The 22511-nt window shown below is 43.5% G+C and overlaps 1 protein-coding gene across 3 annotated transcripts in view; it reads left to right on the top strand.

The window, feature by feature from the left end:
• Window positions 1–1272: 1272 nt before the first annotated feature.
• Fam3c (FAM3 metabolism regulating signaling molecule C) overlaps window positions 1273–22511 on the top strand; it is a 48688-nt gene continuing 27449 nt past the window's right edge. Inside the window, exons 1-4 of one of the 3 annotated variants that reach the window (XM_087657177.1) lie at window positions 1355–2273; window positions 2431–2510; window positions 14550–14603; window positions 18514–18618. In XM_087657177.1, coding sequence (XP_087513303.1) covers window positions 2441–2510; window positions 14550–14603; window positions 18514–18618 — 229 coding nt within the window. In that variant the 5' untranslated portion in view covers window positions 1355–2273; window positions 2431–2440. 3 annotated transcript variants of the gene reach the window in all.

Raw genomic sequence — 22511 nt, 5'->3', positions numbered from 1 at the left:
TGTACATTAAGTGTTATGTCTTTTCAATACTGTAAAAACCAAATGCCCCTCTCCTCCATGGGTTTATATATTTGAATGCTGAGTTCCGTTAGTGAAACTGTTTAAGAAGGATTAGGAGGTGTGGCCTTGCTGAAGGAGGCGGGTCACTAGAGGTGGGCTTTGAGGTTTCAAAAGTCCACACCAGGTCCAGCAATGTCTATTCTCTGTCTGAAGCCCGTGGATTATGACTTAAAGCTCTTAGCTACTGTTCCAGCAACATTCCTGTCTGCTTCTCACCTTGATGATCATGTACTAATCCTCTGATGCTGTAAGAAAGTCCCCCTTATACATATATGAGTTTCCTTGGTCATAGTGTTCCTTTACAGCAACTAGGTAACTGACAGAGGCCTAGATAACCCTTTGGAATTTAATTCAACTGTTTCCTGTTCCTTTTCTTTTCCTAGGCCATAAGCACTAGGATTCATAGTTCTTTTTTAGGTTGTGTGTTTTATGTTTTGGGGGGAAAGTTGAAATTTGATAAGGTAATCGCTGTAATCAATTCCTATTACTTCATAGCAATTTAATTTTTGCAATCACAAATTATCCCAATTTCCAAAGAAATAAATATTCGGATATGGATTTGAAACTAGAAATACCGTATTCTTAGATTGTGTGTAGTAAAATTTGTGCTAATTTCCCGGTTACCTGTAAAATTTTGAGAAAAGATACGGTTCCTAACAGATGAGAAAAATATTTATCATACCGCTAATAATTTGAAAGAAGAAATTGGCGTACAGCATGCAAACAATACTCTTCCCCTAGGATAGATTATTCAGGGTTGCAGAATTCGTTATGACTCCCCCGCCTGAAGGATTTTTATGTTTGCAGGAGTGAAGATTCCCTACAGTCCTAGAACTCTAGAATGGGACTGGTTATTTCAAATTGCCGCCTGAAAGGTTGGGATTCTGTGTGCGTGTGACTGAAAGGCGGAGGCGCTGACACATTTTTCCCTCCTCCCAGAGTGCCACTCAGCTCCTGGCCGCGGATGCGGCAGCTCCCACGTGGCAAGTCCAGATTGAGTCCTAGACGCGACCGGGGATCTTGGCGGCTGTGGCCCTTCCTCCCGGCACCCCAGCGTCGGCTCGGTCCTCCACCGCCAGGGGGCGGGCGCGGCTCCGCGGCTGCCGGGCCCATTGGCCGCGGCGGGAAGCGTGGGAGGAGGCCTGGGGCGAGCTGGCTTCCTCCTCGGCGCGGGCGGGCGGGAGGCGAAACCGGAGAAGCCGGAGGAAGCCGAGGCGCGATCGGCGCGCTCGGGAGGCGGCGGCGGCGGCGGCACCTCCCGTCGGCCTCCGTCAGAACTGACGGCGGCGCGACCGCAGGCAGGTGAGGCTCGGGCTGGCAACGGGGCTGGGCGCGGCTGGGCGCCTGGAGGCAGGAGCGGAGCACCGTGCCCGCTGCCTTGGCAGCCCGATGTGGGTGGGTCTCCGCTGCAGCGGGGCCGGGCCGTTCGGAGCATCGCGGCCCGCTCAGCGGCGTCTGCACCCAGCGTTGGGTCGCGGCCGCCACCGGGCTCGGGCTGCACCTGGAAGCCGGTGTTTGCCCCTCGTGGTCGGAATCCTGCAGGTTGAGCGTTCCCAGAGAACTGGATGAGATGGACGGGCATCCTGGATTCGAACTCTGTGCCTGGACTCACTTGTAAAGTTTGCCCAACTGCTGCTGTCTCCTTTTGCAAGTGAACACATAAGGTGTTCTGTGTCTTCGATGAGCGCTGTTCATTTTACTTTGATTTTTCTCTGCTGTGTTCACAGCTGTAGTATGCATGATGGTCAGTGCTCTTAATGAGTGACAGATTTGACTAGATGTGACTTGAGGGAAGTCATCCGCTTCAATTTACATAATCTATTCCTATAATATAGAACTACTACCTGATAGAACTTTTGCCTTGTTTCTTTGTGGGCAGAAATAGATGCTTACAAAGTCCCTAATTTGCATCTTTACCATCTTAGATAGAGTTACCTGGTATTTCCAAGCGCATATTTAGTTCTCACAACTCCCCGCTCAGATTTTACAGATTAGAACACACATTTCCTGAGATTTTAAGTTAAGTTGGATGGTAATGGCGGATCCGTGGCCTGTATTTTCCTGGAAGGACCAGTGATAGACTTAAATTTCCCAAGGGTTTGGAAACATTGCTTCTAATACAATGCCTTAGGGGAGCACAGAGAAATCTCTATGAATGAAAAATAAAGTTACTAACTTCCCTGATGCCACTAACCAGAAAAGTGGCAGAAAAGGTAAGATAGTTTCTCCTGTCCCGCTGTCCTTCACCGTGTTTCTGGAGGTTGTTCATCCTGTGATTTTCCGACAGTTTACTAGATTTTGTTTTTAGTTCTATGTAAGCGATTAAGTCTGTTTCATAAATTCCTAAAACATGTACTCTACTTATTAAAGCAACCAGCTGATGACTTCCGGCAAGTTACAGTTAGACTGGTCAAACTCGAATCGTCCATCGGTCGCGACTTACATCTTAGGTACAAGAACATCGTGCATACTATAGCTGTGAACACAGCTGGGAAAAAAAATAGAAAAAAATGAAAAAAAAATTCTTCCTTGTAGGAAGAAATAATAACATAAAAGGGCAAGATGCAATTCCTCTAGTCGGTGACATTCTGTGTCCCCATGGTTGTGGAGATGGGAAGACACAGAGTGATGGAATTATGTGGACCAGAGAGGCAGGCACAATATCCTTTTTGGTCCCTCCCTTGGTAAGACTTGAGCATCTTGTGGGATATTTCGACGGCTGCGCAAGCATCCTGAGCAATGAGTTCCTGGGGCTTTTCATCACAGCTCCTTCCGGCTTGTTAAGGCAGTTCCGAGGGATCAGCTGTGTCAACTAATGGCCCCTTGCGTTACCTGCAATTAGTGGGCGTGGAAGGTTTTAAGGGCATTGGATGGGATCAAAATAGGAACTTGTAAAATTGTTTTAGCTGATAAAATTATACCTCAGTGGCTTCTTTCTTTTCTGTGCCCCTGGCTGCTGACCCCCGCCCCCTTACTATTTGGGCAGACAGAACCAGTCTGTTCAAGTACTTTTTCCTCAGGGGTTCTTTGGCTGCCGAGGTCCGTGAACCTTGGTGTACTTCAGTTTTACACTTGACCTAGGTCTGAATGAAGCGCTGGGGACTCCTGAAACATGAGATTAGGAAGCTGTAAATCCTTATCAAGTGTGATGTGAGGTAGATACATGGGAAATGAACATTCCACCACACTGTGGTGGAAATGTCCTCCCTTCCATTACCAAACCCCAACAGAGTGAGTGCCCTGTTTTTTGACTCCCATAGTTAACACTTATTTTTCTATCTTTTTTGTTTTCTTTTTAAAAGAAGTTTGTTTGTTTTTATATTCCTTTTCACATGTAGGGGGTGGGGCTAATACCCATGCTATGGTGCCTGTGTGGATTTCAGGGACCACTGGTAGGAGTTTGGTTTTCTTTCTGGGATTTGAAGTCAGGACGTCAGGCTTATCAGTGCACTTACCTTCTGAGCCCTTTGTCACTGTGCTTGGTAATATTTGTCTGTCTGCCCGTCTTCCCCCTAATAGGATAGGGTGGGATTAAGGTATTTGAACAGCTGAGGAATTCTAATGGAGCAAGCAAAACTAAATGCTATTTTGTAGGTCTCTGCGCTGGGTTCCAGAAATCTAACGACCATTTCTGTTTTTCAAGTGGCTATTGGATGTTTAAACAAAATGCTGCTTTGCGGAAGAGAAGATCTGTAAGAAAACATGGGAACAGTTCGAGCTAGAGTATGTTCTGAGCCCTGCAAACAGGAATTGTTTCTTCTTTTTTCTCACTCCAGTCTCCAGATTTCCAGCCTGCCTCTCCCTCTTCCTCCTGGCAGACCTGGCCCTGGAACCGCCAGTCTCAGTTCCATTCAGAAAATGAAAAGTCCTATCACAGGAATTGGACTTGGGGATTTGATTTTGTGTTAGATCTGCCTTGGCTTTCTTTTTGATTTTTTTTTCTCCCCACTTCTTTTTCTGTGTGGGTCTGTGTGCTGTCATCCTGAAGCTCTCAGCTCTAAGCCTGAGAGAATCACCCCAAAGAGCTTGTTAAACGTGCAGGGTTTTAATGCCTCCTCTGAGGAGTCTGATCCTGCAGGTCCGCAGTAGCAGACACACTTGCTTGTTAAAAGGTGCACTAGTGATTCTGACCTCCCTGCTGGGGGTAACACTTTATTGAGGCCTTCAAAGAACTTGATAAGATGTGTTTTACTTAAAGCCAAAACTTAAAAGCAAGAAAACAAACATATGTTTGGAAGCTCCTCTATTTCAACTGTTAATGGGAATAGCAGTGTGTTTCTTAAAATTAATAATACACCTTTTTAGGTGTCTTAGGGCTTCTCTTGCAAAGTTATTGTGCATTATTGTGAGGGTTAAAACGTGATATATGTATATGGCTGGGAGATCACTCAGTCTGTTTGCCAGAAGATCTCTGAGGCTCCCTGCTTGGTCAGTTTAGCCTAATGAATAATCTTCAGTTTCGATGAGAGACCACTTGGGAGTAACTGAAGACACCTGACCATGATGTCTGTTTTCATACACACATGCGTGCACACCGTCCTATACAATATATGCACACAGACACACACACACACACACACACACACACACACAGAATAATTCTATTTAATGTCTCTTCAGATGTTCAACCATGTAAACTCTTTGTAAGAGTTTATGAAAGGTGGCCTTGTCTGACAGCTGTTTTGTAACGACGATTGTACTGTGGCTGAGCTTTAAAGTGTGCGTCAGAGATGTCCTCAGGTGTCCTGCAGTCTAGTCTGGCTACCCGTTTCTGTTAATGTATGCATTAGCGGCTTACTAGAAAGCCTTGTAGTTCACCAAAGTATTTTCTTCATGCAGTGTTCGCGTAGGTGTGGTAGTTCCATCTGACCTATAGCTTTCGATCAGTCCTTTTTAGTTAGCTGGTTAGCAGCCCACGCTTACTCCCAATGACTGACTCATCTATGCCTGCTCACACGACATGCTCTCCTGGGTTGAATGGCTTTTAGATGTAGCGCTAATAAGGTTAACAGCAATCTGTCAAAAGAGACCTGAACTCTGGCTGTCCGTTCAAAAAGTAAGACGCTCAGATGGTTTGTGGGACCCCGATGGAGTGTCCCTAGGTTAGAATCCATTTTTCTCTAGTACTGAGAGGTCAGCGGAGGGTAGCCCAGCCTGTGTATGAGCTTCCTTTACAGATGGAAAAACTTGCTTAGCTGTATTATTAGGTTGAAGGCCGAACACAAGGCTATTCTCTTTTTTTAATCCCTTAAGTGTTTTGTTGGGACACATTGTCAAGTGCATAGAGATCAACTGGCATATTTCAGTAATCGGCTAGCTCACGTGCAGGGAGAGGAAAGAAAGAACTCTAGGTGTCTCTGCTTTCTACAGTCTCCAGGGTTCTGCTAGGAAGCTGCCAAGACTGAGCTGTCCGTTGCAACAACTGCTCTCAGAATGTCTGTCAGGCTTGGCCTAGGTGGACACCTTCCCTAACCTGTGTTGAAATAGAGACAGAGGGTATCAGAGCTTCGTTTCCCAGTGTAGGAGAAGGGAGCTTTATTCCGGCTGCTGTAGATCAGATAACAGGTTTCGGAATTCTTCCTGGTTGCCAGCAAGGAAGAGGGATTGCGAAGTAAGGTAGAAGGGCAGTTAATGGCAGACTTCTGAGGACACAAGTCTCACCAGTGCCCTGTTTTGCCTCATTTCCTTCCTACCTTTCCTTGGGTAACAGTCTAGGGGGAAAGTAAGGACTGTCCTGGACTTGAGTGTTTGCACTTGCCCACATTTAGATGTTAATCCTCCTTTAACTCAGTTTGCATCTTGTGCTACTGAAGACAAAAGAAAAGCCATAAGACCTTTATTCAGATAACTGAAAACTTCAGAGATGGCATGGTGGCACCTGCTAGTAATCCCAGTATTCTGGAGACAGGAAACTGAGGCGGCAGGAGCTAGCAGCTGAAATTCTGTCTCAGACAAACAAAACAAAGCAGCCGGGAAGGAGGAGGTCATCTGTATCCCCACTTCCCAAGATTTTTCAATAGGACAATAGTCTAAAAGAGTTGTTCTACTGACTCATTGTTTCAAGTTTTCAGTCTGTGGCTTTGTATTCTCCCGTTTGGAGTATAACTTTGTGGGAGTGAAATGTTGTTGTTGTTGTTGATGATGATGATGATGATGTGCTTAATTTTTTTTCCTTGTTCCTTCCAATCAAAAATCAAAATACAAGATTAGTTTTTTTTTTTGAACTTCTTAATTGTTAGGTAACCATTAAGTTTTTATTTTTTTTTTACCTTTTAATACCTTCATATTCCTTCTGTAGGGTTTTGTCTTTGTGTTTTGGAAGAGTCTCATGTAGCCCTGTCTGTCCTTGTGTGGGCAAGGATGACTTTGGACTCCGTGTCCCTTCCTTTTTACCTTTAAAGTGCTAGGAGATGTATGCATCATACTTAATTTTTGAACTAACTCTCTCTCTTTCCCTCTGTCTCTCTCTCTGTCTTTCTGTCTCTCTCTGTCTCTCTGCCCCTCTCTCTCTCTCTGTCTCTATCTGTCTCTCTCCCCCCCCTCCAGTTGCTTGCTCCTCTCACTTTGTATAGATTATATTTTAAAAAAAAAAAATCTGCATCGTCTACTGTTCAGTACCAAAGTGTCCTGCCAATATTAAATCCTTTTTCAAGTTAGTGTTTCTAGTAAGCATTCAGTGTTAAAATCTTTAACATCACTCGATGCTAAAATTCACCCATTAAATTCACAGTGACCCAGCAATAACAGCCTATGCTGCCTACTGAGATACTGTTTGCTCTTGTTTCGCAATGCAAGGAGCCAACACAGGCTTCTGATGTACCACTCAGCTAAAGCCCTGTCCTTCTTCTGCCGTTTCCTGTCTTTGTTTTGGTCAGGGTTTCATGTAGCCCATGCTGGGCCCCTACTCGTTTCCTACTGAAGGATAATCTTGAAATTTTGATCTTCTCCTCTGTCTTAGTTGCTGTGCTTTGCTGTGAAGAGACACCATGACCAAGGCAACTCTTGTATCAGTATTTAATCGGGGGCTGGCTTACAGTTTCAGAGGTCTAGTTTGCTGTCATCGTGGCGGGGAGCTTGGTAGCACACATGGCACTGGAGCAGTAGCCAAGGCTACATCCTGATCTGTAGACTGAGAAAGAGGGCCTAGCATGGGCTTCTGAAATCTCAAAGCCTGCCCTCGGTGACATTACCTCCAATGAGGCCTTCTAATCCTTCTCAAATAGTGCCATTGCCTGATGACTAGACATTCAGGTCCATGAGCCTGTGGGGGCCATTCTTATTGAAACCACCATTCCATCTCTACTTCCCAAAAGCCGGGATTGCAGGTATATATCGTGACATCTTGTTTTTTATGGTGCTTGGAGATCAAACCCACATGTCTGGTAGGCAGGCACTCTGCTGATGGTACTCATGAGCCCCAGTCCTCATACTGGAATTTTAAATTTAATATTTCTTTCTAATGGATACAGTCTTTTTTACCTGCCTTCGTCTGTCTATTTCAAAAGTTTGTGTGGTCTGTAAAGATCCATCTGGCTTTCCATGGGTTGCATCCTCATGCTTGTGTACCAAGTCCTTTATCTATCAGTCCGTCTCCCCAGCCTAGGAAATGTGTTGAAGGTTATACAAGTTGGCCAAGCATCAGATACACAGTTACCTGCTCTTTCTTAAAGCCGGCCACAGCAATGATCCCATATCGGCAGCCACATAAGGAGAGCCCTGTTACCTTCTTACCGTGACCATGATCTTCTCGGTGAAGCACAGCTTAGTGATCATTTCTGTCTGTGTCTTTCTGTCTTCGGCTACGGGTTTGGAAGCAGTCCAGACTCACTCCCACCTTTACTGTGAGCGAGCGGCTCCAGCTATAGGAAGGTAAAGGTGTTTCCATTTGAATAAGATTCCTCTGCTTCTCATGAAGGATTGGTTGCCTTCCAGGGAGGGTATGCCCTGGGAGTGTTGGTCAACACTCTTTCCGTAGGAGCCGTCGGTATTCTCCAAATACCCGAGCAAAAATGTTCCACTACTAAGGTGTCATTAGGGAAGTTTCCCAGTCTTCTATTTTATTTTATTTTTTTTCTAATTAAACAAATGCCCAGCTTTTGAGGCCCAGCTAACCGTATATGTAAGCCCGTGTAGTCTTTAAGGCCCAAATGAGTTGTTTTTCAGAGCAGGTTGAGAAATAAAATTTGAATTCGTGAAATGTGAAGATGGTATGAAACTCAGATTCTTGTTGTCCAGATAAATAAAACTTTATTAAAACACAGTTGAGCTAGACCTGTTGTTGGTGCACTTGGGAGACACTTGGAAAGCAGAGCAGGCCAGACTGGTCTACTTAGTGAGTTTTAGGCCAGCCTGGGCTATATGTTAAGACCCTATCTCAATAAGAACAACAGACTCCCATCTTTGTTCCATCCAGCTACGCTGTACAGCTGGGGTAGAAATTGTGGGACTTGATGCCAGAGCAGCTTTTACAGAAAATATCTATGCTTTTGCCTGGCAATAGTCATATGTGGAGAGCTGTATGGTATTGCAACTTTTTTCTTTCTTCTTTTGAGACATGATCTCCCTATTTAGCTGTCCTGGTACTCACTATGTAGACCAGGCTGGCCTTGAACTCACAGAGATCTGCCTTCCCGGTGCTGGGCCTAAAGGTGTGCACCACTGCAGCTGCTGTTTGAATCTTGTTTCTAACAGTAGATTTAGCGGAGTAGCTTACCCTAGTGACGCTTATAAATGTAACTTCTTTTGCTCTCAGTATTAACCCATTTCCTCATGCACGTTAAATGCTCAGAGCATGAAAATTTATTTTCCCATCTAATCTTGGCGATGCCTTAATCAGGCCCTGAAAAAAAAAATGATGTATAGGTGATAGATACGTACATATGCATATGTGTGTGTGTGTGTGTGTGTGTGTGTGTGTGTGTGTGTGTGAGCGTATACAGATAGATATGTCTACATATCTGTGTAATAAGCTGTATACATTTCTGTTGCTATGTGATTTATTATATATATTGCAATTTATTGGGGAAAAACAAATGGGCTCACAGTTCCAGAGACTGAGAGATCCAGGCTTTGCAGTTGGCATGTTATCTATCCAGCAGACCTGATGGTACAGTGTGCCTGTGCAGTATAGCATTTTCCCAGCCAGGCAGAGAGCAGAGTCTCCCTATTAGAAAAACCAGTATTTCCTCCTCTACTCAGACACCAAGATAAATGCAAAAGATGTGTCCTTAAAGGGTGACAGGAATTTTTCCCAAGCAGAACACAGAAAGGACTTTGCATCAGATCCCAGGTGGGTGTCCTCTGATGTATTTTGAGATAGTGTCTGTGGGTTGAAGGCCCAGTCTCTAGACCTCTCCCTGTTTAGATGCCAATTACAAATCTGGCCTGCTGTTTTTTTTTTTTTACATATGGGTCTGCTGGACCTGGGCCAGTTATGACGTGGGGCCCCCACAACTCCTTCCTGAGGCTCAAGTAATTCGAGTGGTTTATACTTTACATTTCCTGCATTCAGGCTATTAGAAATGACACTGCTGAGCAGACTCAGAGGTTGTGGTTTGGGAAGGCGGACAGAGTTTCTCTGCACTCTCTAGGTGTACCACTCCTCAGAAACCGTAGCATTCTACCCTGTGGAAGCCTTCTGGGCTCTGTCTGTCCTGTGAGGTTTCGTGAGACTTCATTCCATAGGCCTGACTGAAGCATGGGCAGCTGTGTTGAAATGTGGTGGGACAGAAAGGAAATGAACTAATGCTAGCGGACTGAATGGGGAACCCCAGCAATTCTTCTTGCCTCTTCAGCAGGCCTCAGGACTGAGGAGAGTCTTGTGACCTGTCAGATAAAACTGCACCAAAGGTCATTCGTGGCTAGCGAGCATCAACACAGCAAACTTAGGTTAGGTTTCTATCTCTTGCAGGGCAAAAGAGAAATTAGAGTCTAGAATAACAGGTCATTAGATAATTCTTACATCCTGCCTTGTGGGAAGGAGTTTAAGGCCAGGAACTATGGATGGAAATTCTTATGTCTGAAGAGATAAATTTGGCAAACCAAACTACCTCAGGAACCCTTGTTGTCAGGTCTGGATTGGAAACCCACTGGAGGAAGGCACTTCACCTCCCTCAGTCTAGATTCAGGTGCCAAACATCCAAGAAGGTCCCTTCGTGCACACCCAGAATGGCGTTGACTTAGAGGCAGAGTGTGGCCCTGTCAGTATGACAGGTGGACTTCACCCTTACAGACTGGGCTTAACTAGGTCTATTGTTTTGTAGTTTGACCTGTTTCTATGTGGTCTCTTGCAAAGTGGCAGCTCCCTTGGGGGCTGGAAAGATAGCTCTGGGGTTAAGAGCACTTATTCTTATAGAGCAACTGGGTGCAAACCCACAGTTTCTGTCACCCCAGTTCCAGGGGATCTGATGCCCTCTTCTGAACTCGGTGGGCCCCTGCATGCACAAAATGCCCAGACACACCTATTGAGCCTCCGTACACATAAAATCAAAATTAAATTATCAAAAGAAAGGCCCCGGCCCATTTGAATATTGGAATCGTCTGAATTTAATTGGTTTGGTGAAGATTGCTCTTTGGCCAGCACTGAATTAAAGTTGGGTTAAAGCGAATGGTGGTTCTCTATTTTGTGAAATAGAATCAATCATATTTTCTTTTGTCTGGATTACATCTTTTTATTTCTATGCTATGGTATGTACTTGTATGCATATTTTCTTTCATATTTGTCTTGAGGTGGTAGTGGGATTTCTAACACTCAAACTTAAGTCAGTGTGACGAACTGTCAGATCTCTGGAGCAGTTAGCTTGCAGCCGAGATTAGCAATTCCCAGAGCAATTTGCAAGAGCCAAATTGACTGACATGGCGTTTCGTCAACAAGGTCTTGAGTACATCGGTGTGCAGGGGAAGAAATGGAGCAGGCTTTGTGAGAGTCCTTCCTGCTCTTCTCAGGAACCCCCTTGCCCTCGCCTGTAAGTCCCTCATTATACCTAGGACTATAGACTAGCCTGATGGTGGGAGGACTGCCAAGCCAGACAGTAATTGTTTTTATGGCTTGTTTCTTTGATACAGAACAGTGTTGTGATAAAGGAATGGGAGTGTGGTTGGACCTGTGACCCGTGCTTTTGTTACTGTTGGTCTTTAATGAATTCTAGACAGGTCCTCCTTATATAATGGCCCAATTTTGAGTAACAAAATTGTATTAAATTGGACCAATCTAGGTAGTTGGGCTAAAACATCCAGTTAAGTTAAAGCATCCGGAAAACTGGACTTGGTTCCCAAGACCCTGACTAAAGCTCTCTTCTTTACTCCCAGACCCTGAGTATGCATACACTTCCTTCTGGTCAGTGTTCTTTCACGCAGGGGGCAGTGTGACCTTTCTCCTTATATTTTCAGGTGACATTCGAACCTTTCATTTAGCATTCTTTTTTAAAAGATAATTATGTATTTATTTTATATATATGAATACACTGTAGCTGTCTTCAGACGCACCAGAAGAGGGCATCAGATCCCATTACTGATGGTTGTGAGCCACCATGTGGTTGCTGGGAATTGAACCCAGGACCTTTGGAAGACCAGTCAGTGCTCTTAACCTCTGAGCCATTTCTCCAGCCCATCATTTAGCATTCTTATCTATCTAAAATGCTTAAAGTTATTTTGGTCTATCCCTTCACTTTTGGAGCAGTGAATACCTTAAGTATCCTGTCTTAAATATTTTAATATTTATATTATTGTTTGTTTTGAAAGACAGTCTTTCTCTGCATAGCCTTGGCTGTCTTGAAACTTTCTTTGTAGACTAGGCTGGTCTCAAACTCAGAGATCTGCCTGCTTCCACTTTCCAAGTGCTGGAGAATATTTGCATTTTTATCTATTCTAAGAATATTCTCTTTATTACTAATATTCTGGTTTTGGAAACTAGTTCAAATTTTTGTATCTCTGCCTTTCACTGAGCATATAGAAAATTTATATACGTTGACCTGCTGTCTGGAGATTAGTATTCTGAATCTTTAGCTGAGGCCTTTTTATTCCTTTACTGTTGTGTTTATTGTCTTTGGACTTAACTCTTCTTGATTGCCTGAAGTCTTCCTGAGCTGTTTCTTCCACTCCCTCAGATGTTATATCTTCAACAGCCAGGCATGGTTTGGAATTAGCGCATCATAAACACTCGCCAGACTTTGCTCTTAAATCTATTTCAGTACTCCCGGTCTTCGGATTTACACTTTTGCGTCATTAAAGATGCAAGAAAGTTAATTCAGGAAATTAATTAAAGATGTGTTAATGACCGAGGCATTTTGATGAGATTTTAATAGAGAAATTTTTCTAAATGTTAACTCCCTAAGTTTTTTTTAAAGATTTATTTACTATATACATGTACACTCTCGCTGTCTTCAGACACACCAGAAGGGGGCATCAGATCCCATTACAGATGGTTGTGAGCCACCACGTGGTTGCTAGGATTTGAACTCGGGACCTCTGGAAGAGCAATCAGTGCTCTTAATCACTGAGCCATCTCTCCAGCCCTCCCTAAGATATTTTAATGGAAAACAATTGTATTCACAGAGTAACCCGTCAGGAGTTTAGTAGGGGAATTGCCATTGTAGGGTAGAGCAAGCAGGAGGCTGGTGACTAATTATGCAGGTGTGGTCTTCCCTGGCAGGCAATGGATGCTGAAACAGAATATCAGTGTCTGGTACCCACCTGCTTATTGAATCTTCAAAGAAATTTTCCTAGGTCACATTCAGATAGGAGCGAAATTTTTTGGCATATAAGACAGGAGGAAGGGCCACGTGTGTGTTGTGAACACAGAGTTCAGTTTCACTGGAAACCACAAGAGAATTTATGACCAGTTGGAGTTTCCTTTTGACCAGTTGCACCCCCCATTCCCACCCCTATCCCCCACCCGTTTATGTGAAGCCTTGTGATTACCTCAGTATCTCTTCTTTCCTTTACAATTCTGGCTGGTGCCTGAGGACTTTATAGCTAGATAGTATTGACTTTGTTTCCATAGATAACAAAGGAAAAAATACCAATGGTGAATAGCTCTGTAAAGGTGTTGGTGTTTTTTTGCTTCTGGTTAGCTTTGCGGAAGAATGGGAGGCAGCTGAAGTCATAGGGGGTTGGGATCCATGCAGGCTTTCCACCCCATTGCTTTTTCCAGTGAATAGGAAAACTGGATATTTTTTTCCGTGCCCTCCAGGGAGAGGTCATTTGGGGGCAAAGGGGACTATCTGTGAATTATTAAATCACCATGTGAGTATGTGCTAGTGTGTGCACATGATTGTGTTTGTGAACCTGTGTGGCACAGTGTGTGTGCAAGATATCAGAGGAAAAAAATGTATCTCAGATTAATAGGATCCATTACACAAAACAGTTTGAGTTCTGTTCCTTTACTAAATGTTGCCGGAGGTAGTTGTCTAGCTGAATGTGGGTGTGGCCTTGGTGTCAAAATATTATTTATGGTTCCATTTTAAGTAAAAGTTTCATGCATTTTTGAATTTGGTAAGAAGGAAAAGCAAACACGTGGCTTTTCTTCATTTTTTTTCCTAGCCTATGTTGCCAGTTGGTGAAATAATATCAAAGAATAGTTTCTATCCAGAGTTCGCTGTGAATGCTTACAACAGCGATATCCAAATTATGTTATTAAAAAACGACATAAGTAATTTGTTAATCTCACCAGGGAGAAAAGACCACTACCACAATTTTGAGCCAAATTTGAAGCAAGCTTTAATTAAATACTGACCAGGAGGATGGACTCTGGCTAGGTATATGCCAGGGTTCCCAGAAAATGGCCACATTTTGCAGAGGCTTAAAAAGGCAAAACTTTTAAAGTCCACCATATTTCCTATTAGGTCCAATCAGGGGCAAGCAGACATCCTGACGTGTTTCCTGCCTAGGTACCTCCCGCCCACCTCCAGTCTAGCACACAAACTTGTGGCTTGTTATTTCCCAAAAACCATAGCCCCCAGCATTCTAGGAATTATCCGTCCTTGGGCAAGTGGGGCTTACAGGTTAACTTTGGCTCTTTTATATCCTGTACTGGCATGAACTGGTCTATCTGAACTCCACTTCTATAGACGATTTCTGTTACTTGGTAAAGAACTTATTGACCTGATGTACTCCCCAGTGTTTGAATGTAAGTTCCTAATGAATGTGCGATCGCTGAGGGTCATAATCACCCTCTGTGGGCACAGATATAATGGCTCATGGCCTTGCTTCTTTATCTGAGGGAGCAAAGGACACAACCAGAAGGAAGGAGAGATCTTTCATTTTCTTTTTAATGGCCTAGGGGAAGGAGTGGCCAGTGATAAAGAGGTTTTTTTTTTTGTTTTGTTTTGTTTTGTTTTTAATTAAACCTTGATACCAACAGAATACTTACAAATGACATGGTATTTACTTAACTGGTTTCACATATATTTATCCTAAATTAACCTCAACCTAAGGAGGAATATTTGTTTTATAACTCATTGTGTTTGCCTTTCCTTTTGTTTTTTTTTTAGGTCATTCTTTCCTAGAAGTGCTAGAGAGTAAGAAGGCAAAAATGAGGGTAGCAGGTAAGGTATTTATTTAATCCAGTGAAAATAATTTTTTATTTCATAATTTATTTTATAACCTGTTTATGCAATCATGGCTAAAGAAAAAGATGGATGATTCATTAATTCTCTTTCAACTTTCATCTTTCTCCTCTCCACTTCCTGGGGTTGGGGGTGGACTGTCTTGCTTCCTAGTCTAAACTGGCTTTAAGTTATCTTCCGGTCTCAGGTGCCATCATAGCTGTAATGTTTCGGATAGTTAAGTACCAGGCTGAAATAAACTGAATCATGTTTAGCCTTTTTGTTTCATGTAGTCATCCAATCACCACTCGTACATCTAGTCGGCATTAGATAAGTTTTTGTACATTTGGCATATTGAAATTATGCCAGATATTATTAATATTTATTTTTTATGGGGTAAGCACATTTTCACCTAATGGTACATATAAAATACTCAAAGAATAGCTTTGAGAATGGAGAGAATGACTTTTTCTTGCCAAGTTTAAAAAATAAAAATAAAAAGAATTCTAAAGTGGAACTGTCTCCGGTGTGAAGTATGAATTATATATGAAGAATTTACTAAAATGTGGTTTGGCTTTGATTTTTTTTTTTAGTCGAAGTATAAATCCAGGGCATCAAAGCAATATAAAGTAGTGTGTTATTTACATTGAGAATCCTTGGTAGATGGCCGCAGTATTAATGCAGGTATTAATAAGCATCTTTAAAGGGTAGAGCCATGAATACCAAGTTGGCTTTGCCTACCTGAAAGTGAAAACCTTTTTCTCTTATGCTGCCTCCAGCCACAACCCCTTACCCCACCAGCCCAACCAAAAGGGGGGGAGTCTGAGGAAGCCTGCTAACACTGTGCTACAGGAGAGGACAGGCTGTTTTTCCAATCTCAAGATAGTCTTATTCTTAATCGTCATTTTCTTTCTTTTTTTTTTTAAGATTTATTTATTTACTATATATGAGTACACTGTAGCTGTCTTCAGATGCACCAGAAGAGGGCATCAGAACTCATTACAGATGGTTGTGAACCACCATGTGGTTGCTGGGATTTGAACTCAGGACCTCTGGAAGAGCAGTCAGTGCTCTTAACCACTGAGCTATCTCTCCAGCCCTAATCGTCATTTTCTTACAAGCAAAACCCAGGGTTTTCCTAGAGTTGTTTATCAGAGGTTCCCGAAGTCGAGGCGGGTGGACAGACAGCTCTTTTTAATTTTATAGTTGCATAGAATCAAGCAGAGTTGATCAAATGCCATGATTACTAAACCAAGTTAAGTGAGGGTTGCTTCGTATGCTTTTGTAAAAAATATGGAAAATTCGACTCTCTCTGCTGTGGAAACTGCCATTTCTAGGTAGTTATACACGTGTGGGGTAAGAAGACTCCAGAAGCAAGAGCTTGTTTGTATTCTAAAAACACATCACACTCTTGCTTTGTTTGCTTTGCATTTTGTTTCTGTATGTTCTTGGGATCAGCAGGACGATTTGTAACTGTGGCCTCCTGAGGATTTTTAAATACGCCCTTCAGGGACGATGACCAGAGCCAGTTCTTGTTTTGCACATAATTCTAAATGCCCTCAGTTAAATTAACTTCATCTACCAGTTCTTGTGTTTGTACTTTTCTTAGCTTACGTCGGGGGGGCCTTTGATGGACTGTAAGGACAGTTAGCTATGTGTTCACCGTTTTGAGACCGTATTCTGTAGCAAGCTCCTGGAGTCTCCCACCGTAGAGACTGCGAGTGTCTCTGCTGCTAACTTTTCTGTCTCTTGGAGCAATCTCTTTCTCTCTTGTTCCAGTGTAAGTGAACAGACCCTGCTCTAAGACTCAGGCTAAGAGCACTTGATGCTCTTGCTGCAGAGGACCAAGTCTCCGTTCCCAGCACCCACACGGTGGCTCTGAACCGTCTGACACTAGTTCAGGGGTCTGACACCCTCTTCTGACTTCTGCGGGCATCAGGCTACATATTCACATGTGTACACATAGGCAAAAACACTGACGTGCGAAGTAGGGAAAGGGAGTCATCAAAAGGAAAACAGCCCGTCGATGTGACCCTGAGCAAGTTCAGCCCTGAATAGTGCAGGTTTCATCCATCTGCTTTAGGAGACAGTAATAGGGCCTATCCCCTATCATAAGTGCCCATGGCTGCTTGAAAATTAGGTGGAGCCTAGCACGCCCTGTCCATAGCTATACGGAGGAGACGCTAGAAAAATCTCTGTACCTTCCTCCCAGTCTGCCTGTGAATCTAAAACTGCTCTAAAAAACACATAACCCAGCATGTGATCGCCTTCCCCCAGCTTCTGTCCACTTCAACATCTTACCTGGTAAAAACGGCGTGTGCCATCTGCCTCACTCGTTCATCCGCCGAGCGTATGCGTGTAGTGTTGAAAGCACACGTGCTTTTTGTATGAGAAGGTGGTCCAACCCAAATGGAATTTTGCTTGCTTATATATTAAAATATAGGCAGTAGTTGCTCTAAAAAAGCAGGAAGCAGATTTTGGAGGGAGAGGTGAGGGGGTGGAGGAGAGAAGGATTAAACAGTTGGACAGACTTATTGCCATTTCATTCCTGAATTAATAGAATTTTCTTTTTAAGGATTTGCTTTTTTTTTTAGAGTGTTTTTAGGTTCACAACCAAATGGGGAGGTAGGTACTGAGATTTTTCTAGTATCCCTTCACACGTAACGATGACTAGAGAATCTGAATAATACTGAGGAGGCTCTGGATGTGGTTGGCTTTTAGCATTGGAGGCCTCTCCAAACCTCTTCAGTTCCTTCCTGCCCTTCCCCTTCTTGAATATCGACCATTCTTTTGGGTCTGTGAGATTAGATGACCTTTTTCTTTTTTAATTTTTCCTACCTGCAGTGTTGATTTTCGCAGAAGAATATGTCATTTAGTGTCAGAACGGGGGAGGGGGTACTGTATAGGACACTAGTTTCTGCAGGGAGGCTTGAGTTCTGGACCATGTGCAGCCACTGATTTCTTTGTAATCTTAAAGGATTTCTTCATGTCTGGGATTTTTTCCCCCCTTTAAAGTTGGATAACCGCAGATTTCATCTACCTCTTTCCCATCAATAGAGATTAAATCTCAGCTCTCAGAATGAACTAGCAATTGAGATTGATTAAGGCACCAATAAATTAATACCGTTTCCCAATAAGCACACCCTGTGTCTGAAGTCCAGCGGTTGAGCGGGAAGCCATAGGGCTGCTCCCCTTTATACCTTGCACTTTGTGATGCGCTCCATAGTGGTACTTAGGAGCAGGAGATGACTTCATAGTAAGCAGACGTGGCAGTGGTGAGTAGTACAAGGTAGTCTGACACCATAAAGATAGAAAGTCAAAAGCTGAGGAGCAGGCAACGACTGTGATATCCAAGCCTGTCCCCCGGGGGAAAAGTCCTGTCTTAACATAGGTATTAGGAGGAGGAGGAAGGCCCTGTTTGCGTTCCCCGTGGGATTAGCTAGCTCTAGAAGGTGGGTTGGTGAAAGGATAATAAGCTTGCTACATTTCTCGTCAATGCTTTACTTCCTGCGTGTCCAGGCCTTGGCATCTCCAGAAGGTCTAATGTTTCGTCTCATCCCTGGTGGGCATTGCTCTTTAGGACTGGATTAGGAACCTGTAGTCCTGAAGGCCTGGTGATTGGTGATGGAGTTCCGCTCACCGGGACTCTATGGGCAGCCAGCCGCTCATGGCAGGTAGCCCTCCACCTGCCCCAAATCCGTCTTCCCTCTGAGTTGCTCGGGAAAAAATAATCCCTTGACTTGGTGGCTATCATCAGAGTCATTGGAACCCCAGTAACACTGCGGTCTAGAGGATGACAAAATAGAACTGTAATCCTCTCCGTGCTTTCGGAGGAATGCAGTGTCTGCAGCAGAATGCCGTCCCTTGGCAGCTCGTCCACGCTGAGTTGCTTCTGCCTTTTCCTTTCCAGGAGCCGCAAAGTTGGTGGTAGCCGTGGCAGTGTTCTTACTGACCTTCTATGTTATTTCTCAAGTTTTCGAAATTAAAATGGATGCAAGTTTAGGAAGTCTATTTGGTAAGTTCCACACCCTCCCCTCTTTTATTCCTTTTGTTCTTTTCTGTTTGTTTCATGTGTTTTTTTTTTTTTTAGTATGAACTTTATGCTTTGCAAAAAATTCTTTTGACAATTTCATACATGTGTAAAATGTATTTTGACTGTGAACACCCCATTACACTGTTATCCCCTTCCCACTCCTGTTCCTGTCGGGTCCACACTCTCCTAGTTTCATGTCCTATTACTATTATTGTTATTATTATTATTATTATTAGTAGTAGTAGTAGTAGTAGTAGTAGTAGTAGTAGCAGCAGCAGTAGTAGTAGCAGCAGTAGTAGTAGCAGCAGCAGTAGTAGCAGCAGCAGTAGTATTAGTAGCAGTAGTAGTAGTAGCAGCAGCAGTAGTAGTAGCAGCAGTAGTAGTAGTAGCAGCAGCAGTAGTAGTAGCAGCAGTAGTAGCAGCAGTAGCAGTAGTAGCAGCAGTAGTAGTAGCAGTAGTAGTAGTAGCAGTAGTAGTAGTAGCAGTAGTAGTAGTAGCAGTAGTAGTAGTAGCAGTAGTAGTAATAGCAGCTGTAGTAGTAGCAGCAGTAGTAGTAGTAGCAGCAGCAGTAGTATTAGTAGCAGTAGTAGTAGCAACAGTAGTAGTAGCAGCAGCAGTAGTAGTAGCAGCAGTAGTAGTAGCAGCAGCAGTAGTAGTAGCAGCAGCAGTAGTATTAGTAGCAGTAGTAGTAGCAGCAGCAGTAGTAGTAGCAGCAGTAGTAGTAGCAGCAGCAGTAGTAGTAGCAGCAGTAGTAGTAGTAGTAGCAGCAGCAGTAGTAGTAGCAGCAGTAGTAGCAGCAGTAGCAGTAGTAGTAGTAGCAGTAGTAGTAGTAGCAGTAGTAGTAATAGCAGCTGTAGTAGTAGCAGCAGTAGTAGTAGTAGCAGTAGTAACCCATTCAGTTTAGTCTTGCTCACATGAGCCTGACTTTGGGTTGTTTACTACTCCCCCTCCTACTGTAGCAGTGACATTCTGGTGACTTCTCAGGGACAGGTAGTATCTCACAGTTTCCTCCCCATCAGTGTCTGAACGTGGCCCATCTGGTCTTCTGCAGGCAATCACAGCTGATGTGATTTCCCAAGCGCTGCAGCCATGTTATGTCTCTGGACACAGCACCACCCCTTTAAATTCCCTCTGCTCTCTCTTCTCCAAGGCTCCCTGAGCTCTCAGCGAGGAAGGCGCAGGTGTCTTGTGTGGGACTGAGCACTCAACAATCATATACTTATAGCACTTTGACTAGCTATGAGTTTCTGGAGTTAGCTGTCACCTACTGTAGCAGAGCTTCATTCTTTAAAGAAAATTCACCTTATTACTTTGTGTGGCCAGGTATTTGGCCTGCATATATGGCTGTGCACCATGTACAATGCCTGGTGCCATAAGAGGCCAGAAGAGGGCATCAAACACCCTAGAGCCTGAGTTACAGACAGTCGTGGGCTAATGTGTGGGTGCTGGGAATAGATCCTGGGTAATCTGGAATGGCAGTCAGTACTCAAGTGCTGAACTATCTCCCAACCCCAGACTCTTATTTTTAATTAATTAATTGACTAATTAATTAATTAACTTTATATCCTGATCAACTTTCCCATCATTCCTCTCCTCCCAGTCCTTTCCCTCCCTCCCCCATCCACTCCTCTTTTCTCCTCAGAAAAGGGGAGGCCTCCCATAGAGATCAACCAGCATTTGCATATCAAGTAGCCGTAAGATCAGGAGCCCAGTAGGGGGAAAGGGGCCCAAAGGCAGGTTACAGAGTCAAAGACAGCCCCTGTTTCAGCTGTTAGGGGTCCCAGATGAAGACTAAGTTACACAACTGTTAGATAGCTGTAGAGGGCCTAGGTCAGTCCCATGTGTGCTCCTTGGTTGGCCGTTCAGGCTCCGTGAGCCTCTAGAGGCCGAGGTTAGTTGATTCTGTAGGTTTTCAGTGGCACCTGACTCTCTGGCTCATACAAGCCTTCCTCCCCTCTTCCGCAGGATTCCCCAAGGTCTACCTAATGTTTGACTGTGGGTCTGTGCGTCTGCAGGCTCCCACTGGACTAGTCATCGGTGGGCCATTCTGCCAATTTCAGCTCATCTTTACCCCTGCACATCTTGTAGGCAGGAAAAATTGTAGGTCTTACGCTTAGGTTGATGTCCTAATCCCTCCATTAGAAATCTTGCCTGGTTATGGCATTGTTTTTAATAGCTGAGTAGTACTCCACTGTGTAGATGTATCACATTTTCTGTATCCGTTCCTCTGTTGAGGGACATCTAGGTTGTTTCTGGCTATTATGCTATGAAGGTGGTTGAGCATGTGTCCTTGTGAAATGGTGGAGCCTCCTTTAGGAGTTCAGGAGTGGTGTAGCTGGGTCTTGAGGTAAAACTATCCTCAGTTTTCTGCCAAACTGATTTCCAAAGTGACTGTACAAGGTTGCACTTCCACCGGAATGGAGGAATGGTCCCTTTGCTCCACATTCTCCACATCCGCATGTGCTGTCACCTGAGTTGTTGATCTTGGCTATTCTGATGGGGCTTTGGAGGAATTTCAGAGTAGTTTTGCATTGTATCCCCTCATGCCTAAGGATGTTGAACATTTCTTTAAGGCTTCTCAGCCATTAACGATTTCTCTGTTGAGAATTCCCTGTTTAGATTTGTACTCCATTTTTTAGTTGGGTTCTTTGGTTTGGTGATAATCTAGTTTCTTGAGTTCTTTATATATTTCGAATGTCAGCCCTCTGTCAGGTGTGGGGTTGGCGAAGATCTTTTTCTCATTCTGTAGCCCACACTTTTGTCCTTTTTCATTGCCTTATAGAAGCTTCTCAGTTTCCCGAAGTCCCATTTATCAATGGTTGATCTTAGGGGCTGGAGAGATGCCTCAGTGGTTAAGAACACTGACTGCTTTTCCAGAGGTCCTGAGTTCAAATCCCAGCAACCACATTGGTGGCTCACAACCATCTGTAATGAGATCTGATGCCCTCTTTTAGTGTGTCTGAAGACAGCTACAGTGTACTTTATATATAATAAATAAATTTTTTAAAAAAAGTTATTGATCTGAGTGCCTGAGCTATTAGTGTTCTGTTCAGGAAGTTGTCTGCTGTGCCAGTGCATTTGAGGCTATTCCCCACTTTGGATAGCCTATCTGGTTTTATGTTAAGGGCTTTGGTCCATTTGGACTTGAGTTTCATGCAGGGTGAGAGATACGGATCTATTTTTATTCTTCTACATGCTGACATCCAGTTAGAACTGCAGCATGTGTTCAAGATGCTCTCTCATTTTTGATCGTATGATTTTGGCTTCTTTGTGAAAAGCCAAGTGTGTGGATTTACTTTTAGGTCTTCAGTTAGATTCCATTGATCAACCTGTCTGCTTTTTGCCAGTGCTATGTAGTTTTTATTATTATTTCTCACTATTACAGCTCGAAGTCAGGGATGGGAATACCTCCAGAAGTTTTAGCTATCCTGGGATTTCTGTTTTTCCATATGAAGTTGAGTATTTTTCTTTCAATGTCTAAAGACTTGTCTAGGAATTTTGATGAGGATTGCTTGGACTCTGAAGGTTTTGGAAGATGGCCGTTTTCACTGTGTTAATCCTACTTATCCATGAGCATAGGAGATTTTATCTGATATCCTCTTCAGTTTCTTTCTTCAAAGACTTGAAGTTCTGGTCATACAGGTCTTTCACTTGGTTGGTTAGTGTTATACTAAAGTATTTCATATTACTTGTGGCTATTGTGAAGGGTGCTGTTTCTCTAATTTCTTTCACAGCCTGTTTATTGTTTGTGTAGCATGAGGCTACTGATCATCTTGAATTAATTTTGTATCCAACCACTTCGCTGAAGGTGTTTATCCGCTATAGGAGTTCCCTCATAGAATTTTTGGGGTCATTTATGTATACTGTCATATCAT

This window comes from Rattus norvegicus, chromosome 4 (genome assembly GCF_021556685.1).
Source record: "Rattus norvegicus strain SHRSP/BbbUtx chromosome 4, alternate assembly SHRSP_T2T, whole genome shotgun sequence".
Taxonomy (NCBI): Eukaryota; Metazoa; Chordata; class Mammalia; order Rodentia; family Muridae; genus Rattus; species Rattus norvegicus.
Note: the sequence above shows the minus strand (reverse complement) of the source record. Positions and strands in the feature narration are given on the sequence as shown.